The sequence below is a fragment of the Taurulus bubalis genome (assembly GCF_910589615.1).
Source record: "Taurulus bubalis genome assembly, chromosome: 10".
Classification (NCBI taxonomy): Eukaryota; Metazoa; Chordata; class Actinopteri; order Perciformes; family Cottidae; genus Taurulus; species Taurulus bubalis.
The window spans coordinates 4,759,191-4,782,847 of NC_136598.1; the positions used below are offsets into that span (position 1 = coordinate 4,759,191).

Consider the following 23,657-nt stretch of genomic DNA (forward strand, 5'->3'; position numbering starts at 1 on the left):
ATCAGATGTCGGACAATTTACAGAATAATCATCCTTAGCTGCAGCCCTGCTTCAGCCTGATGGAACGATTATTCCTGTGTTATGAGTGTGAGAGGTGATAAAAGTGCACTGAGCTCTACAGCAACAGATGAAGCTCTCTGCATGACCTGGCACAAATATGATCTCTCTCACTGACACACACACACACACACACACACACACACACACACACACACACACACACACACACACACACACACACACACACACACACGCACACACACACACAGCTTATATAACAGGCAGAATCATGAAGACAAAAATACTCTTGGTTTGTTGGGGTCTGTGTGAGTGTGCAGACGTGATTTAAACATGGCTTGTATTTTTAGCCCGTTATAAACACAGCAAGTTCACAACCCACGTTTCTACCTCGCACACGCACACACACACACACACACACACACACACACACACACACTGTAATTAGGAGCAGAGAAGACCAGTGTTTCATGTTTGAGCTCCACCCAAACGAGCAATCCAAGCAAGCACCCACATGCACACACATGCACCGAGGCCACTGTGTGCGTGTCTGACTAAACCCTTTATTCTCCCAAAAAAGAGACAGGAGAGGTGATGGATAAGAGCGTAAAATCCTTCACTGCTTAGAAAACATAAACCCTCTTTTTCTATTTCTCAATTTCCAGCTCTCACTCTCTTTTTGTTGCCTTCTTGCAATAAACCTTGTTTTTTATCTCCTTCGGTCCCGTTCCCACTTATAAAGCCGGCCTGTGTGCGAGTGTGTGTGTATTGGGCTCTGTTCTTTAGTGACTGTGCAGAATGAGGACTGACACAAAGCTATAACATTAGAGGCCGTCTCCTCACTGCTACATAAATCCCCATTTCCTCCACAGCACGCTCTGCCACTCACAGCCTGTGCCCCTCTTTGATAGTTTTCATAGGGTGGAGAGGGGGACCCAGGCAAAGGGGGCGCGGGGATATTCTCCTGCTGAATTTTGGCTGTGTGAGAACATTAGGCTATAATGCTTCCTGACAGCTTGAGGAAGAGGACAATTAGCAGTGAACAGGAGTGGGCACGGCAGTGAACAACAGGGGATGTCTGGAAGAAAGTGGGAAGGAAAGAAGAGAAAGAGAAGAAGGTGGAGCAAAATGAGTTTGAGACTTGGTATGAGCCAAAGCTGAGTTCCATCCCAAACAGGATACAACCGGATACAACACATGCTGACGAGGGGGGGGCTCTCAGGCCTGGGCCAATCATGGTTTGAGTGAATCAGAGGAAGGGTGTGTTTGTGTGAGTTCTGAATCAATCCAGATGATCAACCAGACAAACAGGGGAGGAAAACGTAGCTGTATGCTGGGCCTTTCCACCTGAAACACTGTTATTCTATCTCCAATCATAGCAGCATCCTGATCTGATTTACCCACAGTGCATCTGGCTTGCCAGATGAGATGATGAATCATCCTACTAGTGTAGGTGAAATACTTGGTACCCTTTCACCTCAACAGACCATAAAGTAAGCGTATCTGTCAATTAATCCAGAGCATCATAATCATCCATACGACTAGGTTTGCATGTGTTTGTTTACGTGGAGACGAGGAGAAATGATCAGGCAGCTGATTAAACTGTACTTTGACACCAGATAAGACTATTTTAGTACTCCTCAAGGCTGCCGATGAGACTCCTGTAGAATTTCTTGGGCGTTGTGTCTCCCATGGCTACAGCAGAATGTTTTGAGAGCCAGCGGGTCTATCTCAAAGTTTACATGAGCATGTGCAGGTGCCTAATCCATCCAGACAAAACATGGCATAGCAGACCGCCTGACTTAAAACTGACTTTCCTTTTCCACCACCGTTGAAGGCCATGGGCTCCTTGTGATGAATACCTTTCAATAACACTAGGGCTGCAACTAACGATTATTTTAATAATCGGTTAATCGGTTGGTTATTTTTTCGATTAATCGATGAATCGGATAATTAAAGTTTTTTATCAAAAAAGCGTTAATTTCCAACCCTTTATTCAAAAACAGAAGTGACAGTGCAAAACATCTTCAGAAAGTGCACAAACAGGTTACTCCTTGAACATCCCTGAGCTGTTAATTAAAACAACAAAATGGACTAACACTAAAAACATACACATCTATGCTTTACATCTGCCAAATGTGAGCCCTTTTTACTGTAATTGATCCCTCCAGAGGCTGCATTTAGCATGCCTTGCTTTATCAATATGTATGAAATACTGGGACAGAGGGAAGCTGTACTGCTCCATATAGAGCGTCCTCTTCCTTAAACTCTTTAATTCTGGGTCTCTTATGACCATGACGTCACGTTGTTGGCTAAGCCCAACGACGTGATTTGCTTCATTCTACTTTGAGTAAAAAAAATAAAAACCTGCAGCCAGATCCGCCGGTGTGCCGGTTTAACGTTAACGAGTGACAGCGTGAACTGAACCAGACCTGGGGGTGACGCCATGTTTCATCACGTTACGTTTTTTTACAAGCAAGACTGAACTGTAACGGAACATAACGGAACTTTAACGACAATACACAACCCAAACACGTTAGCTAACGTGATAGCAAGCTGACTAGCTTCCATTAAAAACAAGTTTGAGGAACATGAAAACGCTGATTGGCCAAGACTCGACTCGTCAAAGATCTTCTATTTTTGAGAAGATCACGACCTCAGCTTTTCTCGTGTCTCACTCCAATCTCAGAAGCGCTGGCCGGTTGCTCTGCTCCGCTCTTTTTTCTTCTCCGCGACTTATTGCCCGGCGTAATAATCGCGCGACACAACGAATCGATAATGAAATTCGTTGCCAACACTTTTGATAATCGATTTTTTATCGATTTTATCGATTCGTTGTTGCAGCCCTAAACAACACACTCTACTTTATAGCATTGATACTTGACGCACAAAACCAGAGTTGGCCTTCTGGCTGATTGAGCATGTTAAATCATCAACAGTGATAGAGACCACTGATTGACTGTTCAGCTGTCGACGAACTGTATTTGCATTTATTTCATACCAATTTAAAAGGTGCTATGTACGTTTGATTGGGTTTGGGAATATTCATTTTGCCCTTACTGGCAACTAAGCGACAACTGAGCAGTTTACGGTGCAAACGGAAAAAGTGCTGACAGAGCTTTACCTGGGGGGTAACCAGAGGATGGGTGCTCGGCCATATGAGAGTGGCCATGAGCTAACCAGTGGGGCACGCTCGCATACACAAACATGCACTAAAAGCATGCGCGTCTGGCCCGGCTATGTCAACATAGTACAGAGAAGCTCCATTAACAACACACACAGAGGCAGAGCAACTCCATTCATTGCTCAGGTAGACATTACTTGTTGCTATATTAATGCTCTGAATCACATGTATTGCACCTTTAAGGTAGTTTGTTCTAGTGTGTTACTCCTTAAGCAGAGGTTTACAATGCAAGCTGTACCCTCTTATCTGACTTATTCTCTATTTGTACTCCAGGTGTAACAACACCCTCAAAACAGATTTGTCTTGTTTGTCTTTAGGAAGGGTTTTTGGATTAGACAGCCTCCTTGTTTCCTCCATGCATGTGCATGTGCAGACTGTTTAAGCAGTTGCCAGTCAGTTCCAGTCTGTGGTGTGTGCACGAGTAGCTTTTAACAGAAGACCTGAGGTGACATGAGGCATCCAGAGGCAACACAGAAAATGTTAATTTTAAAGTTCTTTGAGCTCGGCTTGGTGTCAAAAACTTTCTCTGCACCTCAAAGTAAAAAGGACTTTCAAAGCAGGTGTCCAGCACAAAGATTTGTGTATTTAAAACAGGATTCAAATACACATGGACTGCAAATTTGCTGATATTCTTCCATTGCCAGAAAGGGGAAAAACACAGAGGGCAACCAAGAAGTAGCAACCCACATATGGTCAGAGTCCTTCCAGCATGAACCTGCTCTTTGTTAAAGGGTCACACAGAACGTTAGTTCTGAGGAAACTGAGATGCATGGACAGATGTGCAGCTGGCTCTGCTTTATGTTCCATTCTCGACATATTTAACTTTTCTGTTTCATACGAACTCAAAAGACAACATATCACAGCAGAGGAGTGTAGTGCCCTATTACACATGTATAATTAAATTAGGAGTGTTTTTTCATCAAACAATTGATCTAACTTTGAATCTGAACTACAGCCACATCACATGCACATTTAATGTTGAATGTCTGACAAACCTGACAGAAAGCACACTTCTACAAATTACATATTTTGCTTTACCTGAGTTAAGTGCCCAACTTGCTGTGAGGAATCCAAGGTTAAGCTGAGATGAAAACCCTCCACTTATAAAAACAAGAAAAATAAAAACCAGCAGCAGACTGTCAGGATACCATGAGAAGAAATATATATCCTTTGATTCAGTGAGGTGAGACTGTGCATGTGAGTGCGTGGACAAACAGGAGACAGAAAACCGCCTGACTCTAAAGCAGAGGCGGTGAAGGTCCGTGTGTGTGTGTGTGTGTGTTAGGAGAGCGTATGTGTGTGAGCTGCAATGTGCAGAGGGCCGGGCGTGTTTCAGCTGGTACCGGCACATACATACACACACACAATGAACAGCGGTTAAGCCCAGAGGGTTGAACCAGACACCGGAGCCTCAGAAGGCGCTCTCCACACCTGGCTCAAGCCCTGCCCCCATCTCTGAAACCTCCTCCCGCTTCCTCCCCATATATACGTCACTGACTATCTGCCCCTCCAACCTTCCGCCCCCTTCATGCTGGCTACCGTCTTCATTCAACCCATACCTCTGACCTCACAAACCTCCTCTCACCTCCCTCTTCCTCCACAGGTTCATCAATCTGCTGTCCTCCTAACTTCAGACTTGCCTTCTTTGCTTTCCCATGAAAGAGCTACTTTGTATTCATTGTCTGTGCCCATCTATTTCCACAATAACTGCACTGAGGACTTCTCAAACTCTCAAACTATTTCTTTCTTCTCCTACCCTCGCCCTCTGTGGCTCTACGTGGCACAGTCTGAGTACAGGGTGAAGGTAGTAGTTAGGTTGTTAGTGGAGGTCGGCCAGCACAGTTCAACTGTTGAACTCGTTTATAATCATAGAGCACAGAGTGAAGAGAGAGAGAGAAACAGCCCAACCTCTCTCTGCCTTTGCTTTTTTATCTAACCTCACCTTTCTACAGGCCTTGAATTATTTTCTGGTTGCAGAGCACTCCACATTTCCACATTTCCACATTTCCGCTCGGCTCTTCGCATTTATTTTCGTTTATACATTGTGCTTGAGCAGCACTTTCCAATTTCATAGATGTTCATCAACCTGTTATTTCCTCTGATAGCTGGAAAACCCCCCACATCTTAAAAGTGGTCCAAATGTATACAAGGCAGATGGATTTATGGCAATAATGTCACTTAAATGATGTGACTGTAAATCCGTTGTAATTACTTTCATTAAATAATCTCACATTGCATATTATCGACATAAAGATGGTAAAAACTGATGCAGCAGTCGCTGACATATCCTGACATATTTCTTTGTGAATCCAAGTCCAAAGTACCCATAATGCAACTTGACTTTTCCACACTCCCTGTGTCCACGTGTTTTACAAAAAGCTTTGGTTAAAGATTGCACATGATCTCTGACATAAACGTTACAGAGGGCATGCAACAGTCAACGGATGCAGATTGCCTACATTTTTAAAGTAGGAGTGGTGCTGCAGGTCCCAGCACAAGCCCAATCTTTCTCACCACAGTTTGCCCATGGGCTGTTTTTAAATTGTGTGAGTAAGTCTAGGTGTGTGCGCTCTGAGATTGGAAAAGAAGTAGCCGGAAGGCATGTATTTAATACAACACACAGATACATTCCTGAGAATAGATAGCAATAAATGTAGGCTGACCCCATCTCTGCCTTTTTCACCTCAAGACCGCCTCAGAAGAATAATATTATTGTTTGCCTTTCAGGGGTGCGGGGCTAAATGGAGGGTTATGGGTAGTGTTACGCATAGCGTGTACTTGAGGTCCCTGTGGGCCCCTCTCTGCCACGCGACTCCAGAGTTCATCAGGAATAAATTACGAACAGTTCAGCATGCCCCTCATCCTCACGAATCCTCCTGACCCCAAAGCCTGCAGGCGGACGCAGAAATTACAGCAGCCAGAAACTACCACGCCTTAAATAAACACACCTGCACCAATGTGACGGGTTCATTTGCACAAAAATAAAATAACATGCAGGATAAGTGAGGTTTCTTATGGCACAGCTTAGCCAGTAGACCAAAAGCACAAGAAAAGATGCCATTGAATGATGAAAAACCATTGGCAATCTACTCGGTGTGTGTTTGACATGTCAAATGCAAAAGAAAATAGTTTGACATTTGGCTTAAAAGTGACAGAACTGGCCCTGGAACAGCTGAACGTGTTTACACGTTGGCTTTTGGTTGGATGAAACAAAAATGTTATAAAGTGCCAATTATGGAGCTTTAGAGGTGCTGGTGGGTGGATTTGTTCCCCTTTGGACAGAGCCAGGCTCTTTATGCTACGCTAAGGTGACCCACGGCTGGCTGTAGCTTTGTAATACCATACATGGCAATCTTTTTATCTCACTCTTGGCAAGTATGTGAATAAACGCATTTAACAAAATGTCAAACTTTTCCTTTGAATGAAGCTAAATGAACTTTTCAAAGACCTACACACTCTCCCGGGCTATGATTCAACCCTGTCTTTGACCGGGGCACATGGACATGTGGACAGGACAACCAGTGCGCCGGAGGAGGTCTACATGCTCGTGACTGTGTCTGAGTATTCTATCTGTCTGGTTTGAAGCTTTAAAGCATAACATTTCCTATACAGTCAGTGTGTATGTGGTGTTGTGTAGCTACTGCATCCGACTGCAGCTAAACCCGTCTCCAGGCACCAAGCTACCACTACAGATTATTAGCTTTGAGCTTCACTGTGTCCCGTCTTTCTGAAAGCACAGATGCGTTTGAAGCTCTACTGAAGCATGAATATCTCTGTCCCTCTGGACCCCAGAAACATCCCAGACAGACAGACCCCTCCATACATGAACACACGCATCATCTCGCTCGTGGGTCCCGCCAGAGAGGATGTCTAAATATTTAAAAACATTTTAAAAGTACCAGCCCCCCTTTTCCTCCAGGGTGTCTGTTAACTCCTTGACATTTCAGAAGTAAGAAACTCAGATGCCCCCTGACATACACTGGGGATTACTTATAGGAATGTCTCAGTTCCTGAATTGTCTCCTTTTGGGCTCTCGTGAGCAGGTTAGCAGAGGGTCAATAGCATTGTCCTCTTATACCACATGTGAAAGCTCAGAGATAGGACTAAACAATCCAAAAGGACAAATTACATGTCAGCATTGATATGATCCAGATGATTAGGCATTCCTCTATAGAAGTAGCAGCAGCCCACATGTGATTTTAAAAGCGGGATTGCCAACGATATTAGCTTGCCTTCCGTCTTTTCCGGTATATCTCTTCTGCTTCCAGTTTAGGAAGGATTACACAGCTAATTCTAATTTATTATCTACTCAGGCCATCAACATGTGAGGCCTTGTTCTTCTTAGGATTTTTTATTTTTTTTTACTCGTAATCAGACAGACAGTTGGAGCTGTGGCACTTCGTCAGCCACACCATGAGGCCTCGTGTGTGTGAGACACCGCATGTGGTAAAGAGCATGTCAGTGAATGGGTGTGTTTGTGCGTGTGCAGAGGATAGTGGCTGCATGGGGAGACAGAGGCTTTCTTTCAAGAGATTTTCTTCCACCCATCAATTATATCACAGCCCACTGCTGAGGGAGACAGAGAGAGAGAGAGAGAGAGAGAGAGAGAGAGAGAATGAGAGACAGAGATAGAAAGAGTGAGAGAGACAGAGAGAGAGAGCAGATTTTCCCCAGACTAAAGCGAACCAGGAGGTGACCTTTTCCTTTAAGATGGACAGCAGGTAATGAACATTGACGCAACCACATAAGCCATGTGACCCCGAACTGCCTGGTCCTAAAGATACCATCTTTCTGTCCTTTCCTCCCTCTTTCCTTCCTCTCATCCCCCACTCCTCGCTGCATTCCTGACATGCCTTAGGGAGACAGAGGGGGCCTCCAGGACAGACAAACAAAGACACACAACACACTCACAAAGGCACTGGCTGCCGCCATTGTCTGTGTGCACTGAGGAAAAGGTCTTGGTGCTTGCATACCAAAAGAGAGCACCAATCCCCATTTCTCAAACACACATTTGCCCTCACTTATTGTTAGAGCTAAGTGTCTGCACTGAAACTCTGGCTGCTGTAAACAACTTCCTCCCGCTCCTCCTTACCCATTTTTAAAGCTACACCCTTTTGGACCCACAGACCAGCAATAAACCATAAAACTCTAGCTGGGACTGCGATTTAAAGTGTGAAGTCATGAGATTGTAAGTGAATCATAACAGCCTTTAGTGCTGGAGCTGCTGGAGTGGCATGAAAGGCCTGCAGCAGCTCTCTGCAGAATGTCAATGCAACACTGACCTCTTCTGGTAGAAAAACCACACAGCCACAACAAAGATTTACTTTAATTAGATTTAACAAGATTAAAAAGGTCAGCAACAAACTTTTGCTGTAGTAATTATCTGTCCAAAGTCATTACATAATAACAACTACTGCGTGTACTGTTGAATATGTGTACATACAGTATGTAGCCCAGAGTTCCACGGTGGTCCGGTTAATAGCCAGACCACATAGCTTAGCGCTTAGCTGACTAATCCCTCTTCCTTACTCCAGCTAACCTAACCTCATGTGTCCCGGGTTCATATGACACAGAAAACTGTGGGATTACAGATGCCCACCAGAGCATGGGAAAGATCTATGTGAGATGTTAAGCTTTGACCCACACAAGCAGAAAAACCAACAGGAACATAAAGAAACAACAAAATCCTTCGACACTTACCGAGGTGTAGTTGGTCTTGCCCATGTTGTGGTTCTGGTTGTGGTTGAGATTCTGGTTCTCCTGCTCTCTGCACTGCAGCCCAGCCAGGTGTCTCTCCAGGGCTGCCCAGTCCATGGTGGGCAGAGGCTCCTCCTCCTCTTCTACAACCTCCTCCTCTTTGTATCCCCTCCTCTGTCCCCGAGTCCCTGCACTGCCTCCACTGCATCCACCACCAGCACCACCAGCACCCCCAGCACCCCCGCTAGTGCTGTGGCTCCCCCTGCTTTGACTGGAGCTACGGTGGCGGGGCTTGGGAGTCCCTGCGGCCCGCTGTGGTGTACCGGGGCAATGGAGCTGGTGGCTCCTGGGCAAAATCAGATTGCCGTTCAGTTTCAGTTCCTCAGGGACGGCTGCGACTGAGGTGGCAGTGTCCCTGCCAGAGGCCGGAAGGGGTGGAACGGTCTTCACATCCTGGAATTCTTCAGCGAGGCTGCGACTGTTCACTGTCTTCTCAAAGCCTTCGCCAAGGCCGTCAACCCCCACATGGCCTCCTCCGCCTTCCTCTTGACCAGGAGGCTGTGGAGAGATGTAGTCTTCGCCATACTCGCTCTCCCACTCCTCTATCACCTTCTTCTTATACTCTTGGTAGTCCTCGTCCTCCTCATAGTCATCTAAGGTGACCAGGTCTAGAGAGGGGGAGGATTTGTAGTCCTCCAAAGTGGTCAGGTCAAGACAAGGGGAGCAAGGTGTAACCTTGCTGGAGTTGGACTCTGAGCTGGAGCGACTGGAGGCATCACTCCCCAGGTCCATGCCATCCTCCCGGTAATCCTGCAAACGACAAAGGAACAGAGAAAAAGAGTGAAACTGAGGAAAGGCATGTGAAAAGAACGAGAGTCTAAAATAGAGAAAGAAAAGAGAGGGGAGGAGAAAGGAGACAAGGACAATGAAAAGATAATTTCGGGAAGTGTGTAGCTTTAGATTCATAAGGGTGTTTTGAGACCAACTACAAAGCACTTCCTGTCCCGCAGGAACTTCCTCTCGGCACAGAATTTTGCAGTCACGGTCTCCCTTGGACTAGTTGTCTAGTCATCTGCTACACAACTGTACCGCTCCAAAGCTTCTCAGTCTTACTCGACAATGCTAGCTGATTATACATTTCTCTGGTGAATGTGGGCTTGTGCAATACTTGACACACACAGGGAACGCGGAGTCCGTGTGGCTGGATGTGTCAGAATGATATCCCACCACCCACTGCTACATCTGCAGCACCACAGGAACAAAGCATGGGTGTTGTGAGGGGTGAGATATGCAACACTGACATGTCAATATCACCGTGCTGTGACACGGACAGATGAGTCCAGAGTTGTTGTCTAACCTTGACTGTGTCGCTCCTGCAGAGCCCCAATCACCAGCTCGCTGATGAGTTCACAGCTAATGAAAACGTCCATGTTGTTTACAACCCTTCACAAATCTCCCCCCCGACCTGAGCCTTCTCTTGCAGAGTTATCAGTCTTTTCTCCACAGGAGCGCATTATCATAGTGCCTCACACCACTTTTAAAAGTTAATGAAAAGCAAGGAGCAGCAAAATTTCTCTCTGGGCAAAGAGAAATTAACCACATATTCCTACGTGATCCACATAATGAGTTGTTCTGGAAAAGAAATTAATTATGAAGATTGCTAATTGCTGGTTTAGAGGACTTTGCACCAGGCTCAAAAGGGATAAACTGCAAAACTATAATATCAGCCTAGTTATAATAGGCTTTCTTGGGTCACTGTATTGCTACTAAACCACACCTGTGCCGGCTGTTGACGTCAAAGCCCAATGCAGACAATTTCAATGTTGGGTAAAGCACTGAGCAAAAGACTCAGCATCTTGGAGACTAGATACACAAATTGCTGATGCCGTGTAGAGACCTAAGCTATGATGAGGAGCTTGCATTTTCTCCATAAAGGTCTAACAATGATAAAGATTGCACTAGCTGCACAAACGGGGCCACACAAGCCACATTTTTCCTTGGCAAGGTGTTTTTTGATAGTTACAACTATTTCAAATGTTATTTGAACAGCCTCTGGGTGTTGGGACCTCCAGCGTGTTCAGAGGCAGAGAAAGTCAGAATGAATAACTCACCCATGCATTAGACCAGTGCCAGGGTGTTTGATGACTGTTCTGCTTGTTGTCTCTCAGTCTAGACAGTAATAACATGCAGGATCCCAAATTCTCTTCCTAGGGATCATTTCCAACAATATGTGGGTTTCAACATGGAAAAACTCCAGGAGTACCAGTAAGTCTCCAACTGAAAGGGGAGGACTTAAGAGCACACAACATCACCAGCCTACTTATGGCCTAATGCTCTGAAATCGCGTGGACCTGGTATTTTACAGCAAAACGGCCCCGCTCGCGATTATGCACATAAAGTACAATGTTTAGCTTAAAAAAAAAAAAAAAAGATTGTACAATCATCATAGGATCATACAATAGACCTGCATCAATGTGTCAGTACAGCGGAGAGAAACCTTACCGACGTGCTCATCAAACGCGCTGCCTCACCACCACACGGTCACCAGTCCCTGCGGTGTGTGAACCAGCCTGTCATCGTGGCTTTGTCACCCGAAGTGCTTTAAAACCCGGATTCAGGGACCGGGTGGAGTTCCCCTCTCCAAGTACAGGACGAGCGATAAATAGAAGCAGAGCAGCAGAGCTTCGATCGCGTTTCAAATCCCGGGCACCGATCCTTCTTTTCTTCTTCTTTTTCTTGAAGTGTTATCCCGATTTGTGCGGCATCAACACAGCGCGTGGTTCCCACATGTTATCGCGTCATTACATGATGGTCACATGAGCCCGATTAAAATAATGTAGGCCTAATCATTTAAAGTGTGTGTGTGTGTGTGTGTGTGTGTGTGTGTGTGTGTGTGTGTGTGTGTGTGAGAGAGAGAGAGAGCAAGAGAGAGCGAGAGAGAGGAGCGGTAAAGCTGATCCGCTGTGGGATTAACCGAAGCGCAGGCTGGATTTGGCCACGAAATACATGCAAATTGACAGCTGCACCGGTCCCCACCCCGCAGCCGGACGGGTGTCTAGGGGGCGTTTAATTTATGTCACAGACTACCCGAACAACTCTGCCCGTCGTTCTCTCGGCGGTGGCACCATCGCATACGCCCAGTCCTTGCGTGCGTCGAGCGTATATGTACTCCAAGTGGCATTTCTGCACGCATGACAGTTGCATGATATCGTGTATTTTAAGGGTTAGACGCTTGACTGAAAATATATCATCATATGATGTAATGTTCCCAAAAAGTCCCAAGAGGAACGTGGTATCCCCTCCCGGCAACAGCGGGGACAGAAACGCCTATAACCCACTGTCGCACGAAGAATGACAGCCACCACAGCTGTGGCCAGGCTGACCCCCCCCGATACGCTATTATCGGCCAAAATGAAAGTCACCGGTTAAAAGCTGTACCCTGCGAGCTAAAAGTAGCATGGATGCAACATCAGCGCCATTTAAACGAGCCGATACTCACTGTCATCATCTTTGCAGCTTCCCCGTCGCGTCTCAAGACATTGTAAAGTGTAAATCCCAGCTGTTAGACAACGGTGATGGTGACGACTTGTTTCACAGCAGCTTTATTCTAAGGGCGGGTGTTGGTGGGGCTGGCTTCGGCGGAGAAATGACAGGGAGCCGGTGGATAATTCAGTACAGTCATCGCTCTGAGTGTGTAGCCTGTCCACAGAGGAGACAACCGGAGCCTTGGGTCCTGCCTGTCCTGATTGGACAAAAATAACGTAGATGTCTTAGAATCCCAGCAGGTCCACGGCGCTCCTTTCCTCCCCTCCCCGGGACACACACACACACACACACACACACACACACACACACACACACACACACACACACACACACACACACACACACACACACACACACACACACACACGCACACAGAGAGAGATGCCCGACGAGTCCAGACTGCACGCGCGCTCTCGCTCCAACCACGTCAACTGGAAAAATAAATAGGCTCTGAGTAAAGTGCGTCCGGTTATGTTGTGGGCTCGTTTCAGAGGTTTCGCACAACCGGGCGGCTTCTATCACTCAGTTATTACCGAATAAACTAGACTTAGAACTATAAGCGCGAAACCAGCACGCTGCTGCTCCCTGGCTGGCACAGGATCTGTGTGTGTAGAGGCTCTCTAGAATAAAAGCCGCCTCTCTGTCGCAGCCTGCAGCTCGGAGGAGAAAGTGACGACAGAACACAACTAAAGCCCAACCTTCTGCACCCACTGACCTTGCAAAGAGAGGGAGTGAGAGAAATAGAGATTTAGTTTATTTAGTAAACAGACTTCTGGTGTTCTGAATTTAGAATATTTCCAAATCGGTTTTCTATCAGGAAAAAAAACTTGAGAGATCCCTGTTGTTATATCTACCATTTTGCCTCATAATCTAAACAATGGCTATCATTTTCATCAGCGTTTGAGAGTTTAATGCTGTGTAATGCAATCCAATGCAATACATCAAGCCATACAGTGATGGCTACAATATTCGGTTTGGGTTGAGAGGCTGTCACTCATATAACGCTGTGGAGTCTCCACTGCAGGTGTTCACAAAAGCAGGTTACATTTAAGGGTAAGCACAATCTAGACACAGTGTAATATAAAAAATACCACTTTTCGCTGTAAAAAAAAAATAGCGTTCGACAGCACAAAGGTCACCGACACATCAAATATCACATATTGCTTGGAGACTTCCATATTAGATTAACAGAGCTGCATGAATCCCCAACAGTGCACGAGGAGCACACAATCTATACACCATTAAAGGTTAACTTCAACACTACTGGCATTCTGTCTATATCTCGCCGATACTTTAGTAATTAGGTTTGGCAGAATATCAAACCTCTTTAACTCAATCCAGTACAAGCACCACAAACTACAGCCTTGGAAAATGACCGTCATCAGTTACATTATTAACTTCATAAAGAATCGATTAGCAGAAAATTCCTCAGTTAATATATTGATGATATATATACACACACACACACACACACACACACACACACACACACACACACACACACATATAGATATATTGATCCCTTAGACAGCAGATTTGTGGACAATATATATGTATATATACATGAAAACACACACACACACACACACACACACACACACACACACAGATGGCAGCTGCAGTGTCAGAGCTGAAGAGGGGTTAACACCAACATAGCATGATATCTTCATGTTGCATTCTGTTTCCTCTTGCAACAGCTGCTAATTTACATATTTCAAAATGGAGATCAAGTTAAATGTTAGTGACAAACGAATCTCATCCACAGTCGGAGTAAAACATACTCCAAAGCATTTGTATAACAAGTGGATCTGCGTCTCTCGAGTGGTAAGCCAAACATTTAGAAATACAGAAGCGCCGACGTTGTCGGGACGCTCTGCGCGGCCGGCACGGCTCGGCCTCAAATTGTAGTTGTTTGAGGGATGGGAGCCGTCTTTATATATTGTTCGTTGATTGCATAAAAGCAGCACACAGGACAAACCAGTCCATGTAATAACAGAGCCACACTTCAAAGACCCCTGGCTGAGCCTCTCCCTACACTACAGCAGGGACAGCACTAGTGGGGTTCTCCCCAAACAGAAAGCAGCAGGCGTCCAGCCTATTGCTGCTGCTCTCACTCCCCGCCGCCACTGCTTTCAACTCTCTTATCAGCCCTTCCACTCCTCCCCTCTGCTTTTTCTCCCCAATTCCCCAAACATGAATCCGTCATAGTGAAGTAAAGTGAAGACTTTACTGAATGCCTTCAAGAAAGACACGCTACTTTTGGGGGGTTTATCTTGGAGAGAATGGGTGGACTATAAATTCATATGCTCAGCAGGCAATTAACTGATCATTAACTTGTCAACAGGAGGCCAATATTGTTTATGGCACTCTTGCACACATACATGCACACACAACAACACACATACAGTGTGCTTTCTTTGAAGTTTGCATTTCTCTTCAGTGTGAACGCTAACGGAAAATAGCTTTTGACGTGGCATCCTTCCCCGCAGTGAGTTGTTCTATGAAACAATAAAAGCAGCAATAAGCTCAAAGTCACGAGACATATGCCATATGTATGAAGATGTCCATGGTATGTTACATCAAAGCTCTTAAACCCATGCCCTATACACACCTGGAAGAAAATGACTATACTTTTGATTGATAAGGTGGTCAAAGAAAGTTCACCGCGCACTTCTCCCCCCACCCCAAATCTGCTGAGAAGCAGAGGTGCGGCGTCTGTCAAACTGCCATTAAATGGGATTTACCAATCACCGAGGGGCAGAAACATGTGGAAAAACAGCCAGGTGAAGATCCGCAGTATCTGGAAAAGCTTTGTGCCTATCTGTGTGCCTAACAGTCCATCCACAGCAGCTATCTGGCAGGAATCACTGAAGGCCCATTACTGACAGAGAGATAAGGCTGGAGAAAAGAATGGCCATCCGATAATACCAGAAAGTCAGGAAACATCTTCCTCTGCTCCTATCTGTCTCACATGCGGTTTAAAAAACAGGGAGCCCTTGACAGTTGGTGCGAAATTGAAAGTGTCTCTGACTTGTCAGGAACTCACCAACTCTAACGGAGAGACACCGAAAGTGACCTTGGAGGATTCTGCCTCTCACTTTTCCCTCTCCCTCTCTCCTTTCAGGGACCGGGGGGAAGAGCTCACCTTGAAAAAAGACTGGGGCCGAAGCAGACGACAGAAAATGAGACGTTGGAAACACGACTATGGTACAAGACCAGACCTGCAGATGGGAAATGTCTGGCCTGGTTATGAGAGCCACAGAGCCACGAGAGGCCAGACAGTAGACTCAACACCCAGGTCTGTCACCATGTCATGTCTTCTTCGGATAAAAAATACCCAATCCTGGCTGTCATGAAAGAAGTCTTTATACTCTCACCCATACCTTTTAAAAGGTATCCCCGAAAAACACTTGTACCACTTAAATGACTCCCTTGCGTCTACACCTACTCCCTAATATTTATTACCTAAAGCTGGACAGAGTCCTATGCACTAGGCTCTAAGAAAGTGATGCCTACCTGTACAGGAAAATGGAAAACTGTATCGACAAGTCCCTACTTCCTGGCAGGTTAAAGCTCTGGTGCCTTCAATTCGGTCTCCTACCCCGGCTGATGTGGCCTCTTACCATCTATGAGGTCCCTATCTCAAAGGTTGAAAAACTGGAGAGGTTGATCAGCTCGTTTGCCAGAAAGTGGCTGGGTCTTCCCAGGTGTTTCAGCAACATAGGGCTGTATGGAAGAGGCATTCTGGAGCTGCCTGTGTCCAGTCTTACAGAGGAATTCAAGTGCTCCAAAGTAAGGCTGGAAATGACACTAACAGAATCCCGTGACCCATGTGGAGCCCAAGCAGCTCCTACTCTGGCGACCGGGAGGAAATGGAATGCAAGCGCAGCTACGCGGCAGGCGAAGGCAGATCTAAGGCATCGTGACATCGTTGGCCTTGTGCAACAGGGAAGAGGAGGCTTTGGCCTCGGAGAGAGCAGACCATCTTGGTACAAGGCAGCTCCATGTCAGCGCAGAGGTCTGGTCGTTGAGGAGGTGCGCCGGCAAGGGCAGGCAACAAGGTGCGCAAAGGCTGTCTCCCAATCGAAACAGGGACAGTGGATGAGTGGATGACGTGGGAGGGAGTTGAGAGAAGGAAGGTCTCTTGGAAGGAGCTGTGGAGTATGGAAGCATTTCACACCAGCTTCATCTTACGAGCAACGTATGATGTCTTGCCATCTCCCAGTAACCTCCACCAATGATACGGAGAAGACCCAACATGCCCCCTCTGCCCGTCTCCAGCAAACCTTAAACACATTCTGGTTGGCTGTAAGACAAGCCTGACTCAAGGCTGTTACCTGGCGGCACAACCAAGTGCTGAAGTGCCTTGCAGCTACGCTGGAGACCAGAAGAACGACCATCAATGCCTTACCTCCATCATCCCGTCCTACATCTGCGAGAGGCTTCGTCTGTGAAGGGGCAAAGCCATCCATGACCAAGGCCAGTACAACATCAGACTTCGGTCAGCTTGGAGGAGCGCGAGACTGGAGGCTCGTGGTGGATCTGAGTCCAAGGCTCTACTTTCCACCAGAGATCGCCACTACAAACCTCAGACCAGACCTCGTGCTCTGGTCCTCCTCAACCAAGAAGGTGTACATCGTGGAGCTGACTGTGCCCTGGGAGGACGCTGTAGAGGAGGCCTACGAACAAAAGAGCCTTAAGTATGCTGAGCTGGCAGCTGATGCTGAGCAACGTGGCTGGAAAGCCAAAGTTTGCCCAGTGGAAGTCGGCTGCAGAGGCTTCGTGGGTAAAACAACTACCAGGCTACTAAAGGATTTGGGAATTCGAGGCCAAGCCCAACGCCAAGCCATCAAAGCCCTCTCAAGCGCTGCTGAATGGGCAAGCCAGTGGCTGTGGGTGAAGAGGAGAGACGCCACTTGGGCCCCAAAATAGCATCTATGGCGCAGAAGGGTTGAAGCAGAGGGGGGCACATCTGGGACGATGAGCCCTCTGGAGGTGTTGTGGGCCTATCATCGAAACACCGGAGAAGGAGGGTACCCACCTGATGACTCCAATGAGGCTTTAACCCTTTTGTCCCACAGACAGCACCACGACTCTTACCCGGAAACACCTTGCATGTCTGCGTCAACCCACTTTACATCTCAGGAGTGCAAATCAACCAGGGATTGTAAAACCTAGTCCTAAAAACAGAACAGTGTTTTATCTTATTTAATCCTGTCCGTAGATGATTTCTATTACAGACTAGAAAACCTGGCTAAGTTTTCTTGACAATGTTGTATTCTCACATATTCTATAGTATTGTAGGGTTTAACTTGTTCTATAAACCAGTCTCTCTCTCTCTCTCTCTCTCTCTTTCTCTCAATGTTTTCTTTCGTTCAACAATTCTCAAAAAATGTGCAAAATATCAATGTGACATATTTGTGAGTAATTTTTTTGTTAAGCTTAGGGATAGAATAGACCCCAAAAATAACTTACGGTTTAGTACCTTTATACGAATAAAAGGAACTTCAACATAAAAAAATTCAATATTGCCATGAAACAGTCTTGCAGCATTAACCACAATGGCCTAATACACCCAGAGATATTGTCGTAAAAGGACATAAATCACAGTATATGTCTCTTGGAACATTTTGCCAACCCCACGTGGACGTACACCTTTTCCCCCCATTTGCTGCAACATGCACACAAAGTGCCTTACAAAGCAGTTTGTGCCTCGAGATCGCAGCCGCAGGAGGCAGACTGTTTGATGATGAATAGAAATGTCAGATGGCCACAATAGAGAAGGGCTCCTTAACTGCCCGACTGACCCGTCGTTCGAAATAGAAACGGTGGCCAAACCATTAAGACCGGTCATCAATCTCCTTCCAAAACGTAAATGATGATTTACTCCATTCAAATCAGTGACTGAGTGAAGAGGAGCGAAACAAAGGGGAGTGTATGTATTTGAATTTCTGGGTGCTCTTCATTTTCAAGGCAACTGTATGCATGTGTGTGTGTGTGTGTGTGTGCAAACACCAGCACATGTATCTATAATTTTGCGTCTGACATGGATTTATGTGCTATGATGCATATCCACCACCACCACCTTTGTATTATGTTTTTGTAATTGTTTTTACCCAATCTGTCGATCTCCAGTGCTTGTATTGCATTGCACTACTAATACCTGGCTGTAATATATTGATCTTCCCTTCCATACTGTATATGAGCCAACAATTTCACTTGCTAACGAAGTATTGAATTGTGAGAGCAACATCTTGTCCAAAAAGCTCTCCCAGCTATTAGTTTCATTTAAATGGGACGCACAGCTGCAGTATTGTGTCTGAAGTGTACAGCTTGGCGCCCAATGAGGACAGACTCAGATGTACCAAATGTACTTAATCTTGCTTGGTTTATAAAGGCTAAATTGATTGTTTAGTGAAAGACAGTATTTCACACATGCCAAGCATTCATCAAGAAGCCTTGAATCCAAACTAGCAATTACAGAAAAGACCAGAATATGTACATATGGCCATAACCATAAAGAAAGTGAGAGTGCGAAACAAACAACGATAAATATGATGAAGGAGGAGACAATAGCATTACTGAGGGGGAGGAGGAAGAGAATTACAGTGATGAAGAAGTTGAGGAAGAGGAAAATGTTGCCGATGATAATGTTGACTGAATCACGACAGAAATCAGAGTGATTAAGCCCATGCTCGTGCTGATGAAAATTACAGTTGATGAGTCTGCAGTTACGAATCAGGGGATGATCATGATGAAAAGCATAATTAATCAAAATCAATACAGTGTGGATACATACAAACACATATAGCGGAGAAAATGAAAAAGCAGAAGCATTTTCTGTCACAGTTAGCAGCTGTGAAATCTATAAGATAAAAATCAAAAATCTTGACGCTTCAAGAAAGCTAAATTCAGACCAAATGTCAGCCAAGTTCTAAAAGAAGTTATGGCCCGAGTGACGGCTGCAGAAGGAGATCTTAATCGCCTCCAGGGGTGCAGGGCCGAGACCGAGTCCAGACCCAGTTGGTCCACGGCACACTAATGCCAAATAGAGGGGAAGAAGGAAGGTTTGTAATCTGTTCAATTAGCCCTGGCAGGTCCTTTGGGGCTTAGGGGAGATTCAGGCCCGGGACCTGCTGTGTACTGCTGTCTATGAGCCACACTAGTCATGGCTCTAGTTGCTGCTTTACTCACAGCAGTTTGAAACAGTCTGATGATGGAGGTTGTTGTTGTGTTACAACCAGACAGGTACAAGAAAATGACACGTGAAGACCATTTTCATGATGGATCACAAGGGAAAGATCTGAAGGTGTGTATGACAGTCACGGTGGGATTTGTAACAGTTTTTTTCAAATTTACCAGATCTCTCACAATCAAGTCCCAATCCCAAGTCTCTCTCTCTCTCTCTCTCTCTCTCTCTCTCTCTGCTGCCTGCCTGGCACCCCTCCATGGCTGTTCCTGTGCCCTGTCAGCAGTACATCCAGGCAGAGATATGCATCCACCCTGCTCCGTGCTCAGCTCCACGCCGTGCAGTGCGCAGATGTCCACACAATTTACTGCCCACACCAAATTGGATCACTTCTCTGGTGTTTTGAGGAGGCCTCGCACCTGCTGTTTTCCACCTCTCTCATAAATGACTAAACATCCAGTTGATTTAAGGAGCAAATTAAACCAGGAAGGCCTGATTAAGACAGAAAAAGGAGTTGATGGTTGCTATGAAAAGAGGAGACTGTTTTTTTGTTGTTGCAGCAAAGTCAAAGATTCCCCCTCTTAAGTTGTTTCGAAAAACAAAGGCATGGAAATCATAGCGTAGTCTCCAGGTTTCAGTGCCAGCTCAGCATCAACATAGCCGCTGATGATCTACAGCTTGCACAGTTTGACCTCAGAGGCAGCCGTGTGGTCTGTCAGGTCTCCAGAGTGTTGCTGAGGTTAAGCACAATCTGACATCTGCTCAGCTGTGATGTGACTGAGTGACAACTCCATTTTCCCATGTTGGTTGTGTATGTATCATTACAGTAATTGGAAAAACGAAAAGACGTTTGTGTGTGTGTGTGTGTGCCTCTGTTTTCTGGTAATACACGTGTGCGCATGTGAACCCTGAGGGGTCCTGGCAGGTGGTGGCACACTGTCAAGATCAATTATTGATCTCTCCTGGACTGCCAGGTGGGAGATACTACTGCATCACACTCAGACGTGGCCTCATAACTCATCATTGCAAAGATGGCAAGAGAGAGGGACCAAGCAGCAACAGAATAACTGTGTGTGTGTGTGTGTGTGTGTGTGTGTGTGTGTGTGTGTGTGTGTGTGTGTATGACTCCAGCAGCACTCGTGTTGCTGTGTGCCAAGAGATTGGAGAGCAGCTGAGTACATAGCAACCTTATCACCACACAGATCGTTGATGTGGGATGATCCTGCAAAATCCTTGATTACATATATTCAATGCCCATTTATCTTAAAAAAAACGTCCTGCTTGGGCAACTAAAACAAAAGATGGGATGCAAATCTTTGTTGTTGGCATGAAAGACCGACCTGCTAAAAGCCCAACCACCACCCTGACCTCTACGCCCTTAGTTTCTGGCTCACTACATAAAGGCCACACTACTTCCACACTGATCGCTGGCATTGGAGTTAAATTGTGCCTTGCAGAATCATCCCATATGAACATAATTTCCAGGGTTGGCCTACTGCTATGACATGCTGTCACTTGTGGGCATGGCTGTCCATAATATATACTGTGGTCAAAATTATAGCCAGAATACATACTTTCATAAACACACATTTACATATTATACCTATTTATAATGTATACCAGTATTAACATTTTAGAGTTCCAACGGTATTTCAAGTCAACGTGTTCTCATTCCAGCTCATCACATCCTGACGCTTTGTCAGATCCCTTGGCGTCACTTTTAACTGCACTGGTCGCACGGTTGCAGTTCTTTGGAACGCGAACACTGCTCTCTAACTCCTGGGCCCTATTTCTCGTACCTGACTCAACAAAGTCGAGCAAATAATAAAAAAAGCTTAAATTAGCGAGATGATTGACATCAGGCTAACTCGGTTTCTTCACGGCTGATCCGCGCTGAAACGTCTCGTTGATTCTAGCCAGACGTCAGTCATCTGATAAATGCGCCGCTCCTCTTCAGAAGGGATAATAATGGAGCACTGACACCACCATGTTCTAACAGTACAATGGACAATAAACTCAGAGGAACCTCTTTTTATTTCTCCGCTGAGAAGCAGGAGATGAACATGAAGGCATATGAGGAAGTCAATACCTTAATCATTCACAGCAAACGTGTGAACGCAGCTTAACAGCGCCCCCGCTTAAGCGTTGCAAATATATCAGACAAGTTAAATGCGTCAGTGTTGGAAAATGTATCGGCTAATTTTAAGTACTTCATCACCCAAATCAATCACATTCTATTTATTTAAATGTACTGTATCTGCTGGCAGTAGTATGTAGATATATGTACTGTATGCGCGTATGAATCATGTACTATATATGTGTATATACATGTATGTGTAGATTACCATATAACTAGGAGTTTGAATATGTGTATGGGCGGAACAGTATGTATGTATTATTCATAATCAGAAATTCAATCAATTGAAGCAGTGAAAATAAATTGTGTGTGATTCTCTGTATTCTCATCATGAGTCCACCTTAATCATGTTCTACAATAATGATGTGTATGGTGTACTAATAACACTGTCATATAATTATGAGTACTTTCAACACATCCTAAATAAACTTAAGAACAGCGGCATGCAGCGGCTGATAGTCTGTGTCTGAGACGGCGATCAGCTGCACCTGTGGTGATCAATGTCCGCGGCTCGAGAAGCTCTCGTAAATAAATGATTCCTTGTCAGCAGAATCTATTGCGCCGCGTACAGGAAGTCATGATGATGTAAAGGATGGATCCTGGCGATCTGAAAGAACTCTCTCCCTATAAACTAATATAACTAATATCGCTCCTTCATCAATGAGGAAGGGAGCTGCCTTCTTTGTCCGGCCAGCTTATCCAGTGAAGTTCAGTAAGCCTGCCCGGGAGCAGGTTTACATTTTTGGATGTGTTGCTATGGTGATTTATCTAAGCTTGCTTCGAGAAACCGAGAGAGCCTGACCTACGTCATCTTATCCTGACAATTAGCCCGCTAACTCAGTAAGCCAGGTACGAGAAACAGGGCCCTGGTTGAAAGTCCTGTGTTAGGAGTGTGACGAAGCATCGGTCTTTAAAGCCGTGGTAATGAGACCGGGCAGTTAAGGCAGGTAATGTTTTAACCTCTAATTGTACTAATTAAAGACATGATGAAATATTATCATCTTCATCAAACTGAGAGTTCTCCCTATCTGACATGTATTTGATTTGAGTCAGTTCTATCTGGTATGATCATGAGCGGGCTGGAACAGACCAATTTTTATTCAATCATGAGGCTCGACAGCACACAAGCTGCAATTTTTGCTATCTTTGTTCGTCACAGTAATTACAGAGAATATGTGTTTCCCACTGACAACAACAGTTGAATTTTCATTCAACAGCCCATATAGCTCCTCCTTTTTTATGTCAATGTGAACCATTATTGCATGGACGTCTTGCCTTACTTATTGCTGTATATATTATCCGTAAAATTGATCAACCGAATTGTTATTTGAACAATGTAATTCATGAAATGATTCTTCAGTACGTCCAGACTCAGGTTACATTTTGTTCCTATCTTTCAATTTACATTAGACATTATGCATTAATTTAGCATATTCTCTAATATCATAGTATTTTTGTTTGGTGAGTATCAATATGGTCTCCATCCTTTCACCCAGTAGCCTATCTAATTGTTTTCTCAGTTCCTAAAAGTGTGGTAAACTAATTAGCCCGAGCCTTATAGTGTGCACAAACTCATTCACTGTCCTCCTTTCTCTCACTCCCTAAATGCAGAATTAAATATGCAGTAATTACACACTATAACTACTGGTTTTGCTGCCTTACAGGATAATATGGGCAAATATTTCTGCAATATTTAAATCTGAAAATCCTTCGGCTTTAACAGGTAGTTTTAAACTACCTGTTAAAGTACCTAACATAACTAATTACTTGTTAGTATGTCATTTCTGCCTCTAGATGTCTCGTAATCAAAACAATACCAAAAAACGGACTGTGATGGAGTGAAGTAGGATCATGGGAATTATTGTTTATATTGTTAAGCAATCAAC

The 23,657-nt window shown here is 45.1% G+C and overlaps 1 protein-coding gene across 1 annotated transcript in view; it reads right to left on the bottom strand.

The window, feature by feature from the left end:
* The window catches only part of schip1 (schwannomin interacting protein 1), a gene marked incomplete at its 5' end in the record, with an annotated part of 202,039 nt that overhangs the window by 30,288 nt on the left and 148,094 nt on the right, over nucleotides 1-23,657 (bottom strand). The window contains one exon of the mRNA XM_079224758.1: nucleotides 8,903-9,709. Coding sequence (XP_079080884.1) covers nucleotides 8,903-9,709 — 807 coding nt within the window. The remainder of the gene's footprint in view (nucleotides 1-8,902; nucleotides 9,710-23,657) is intronic.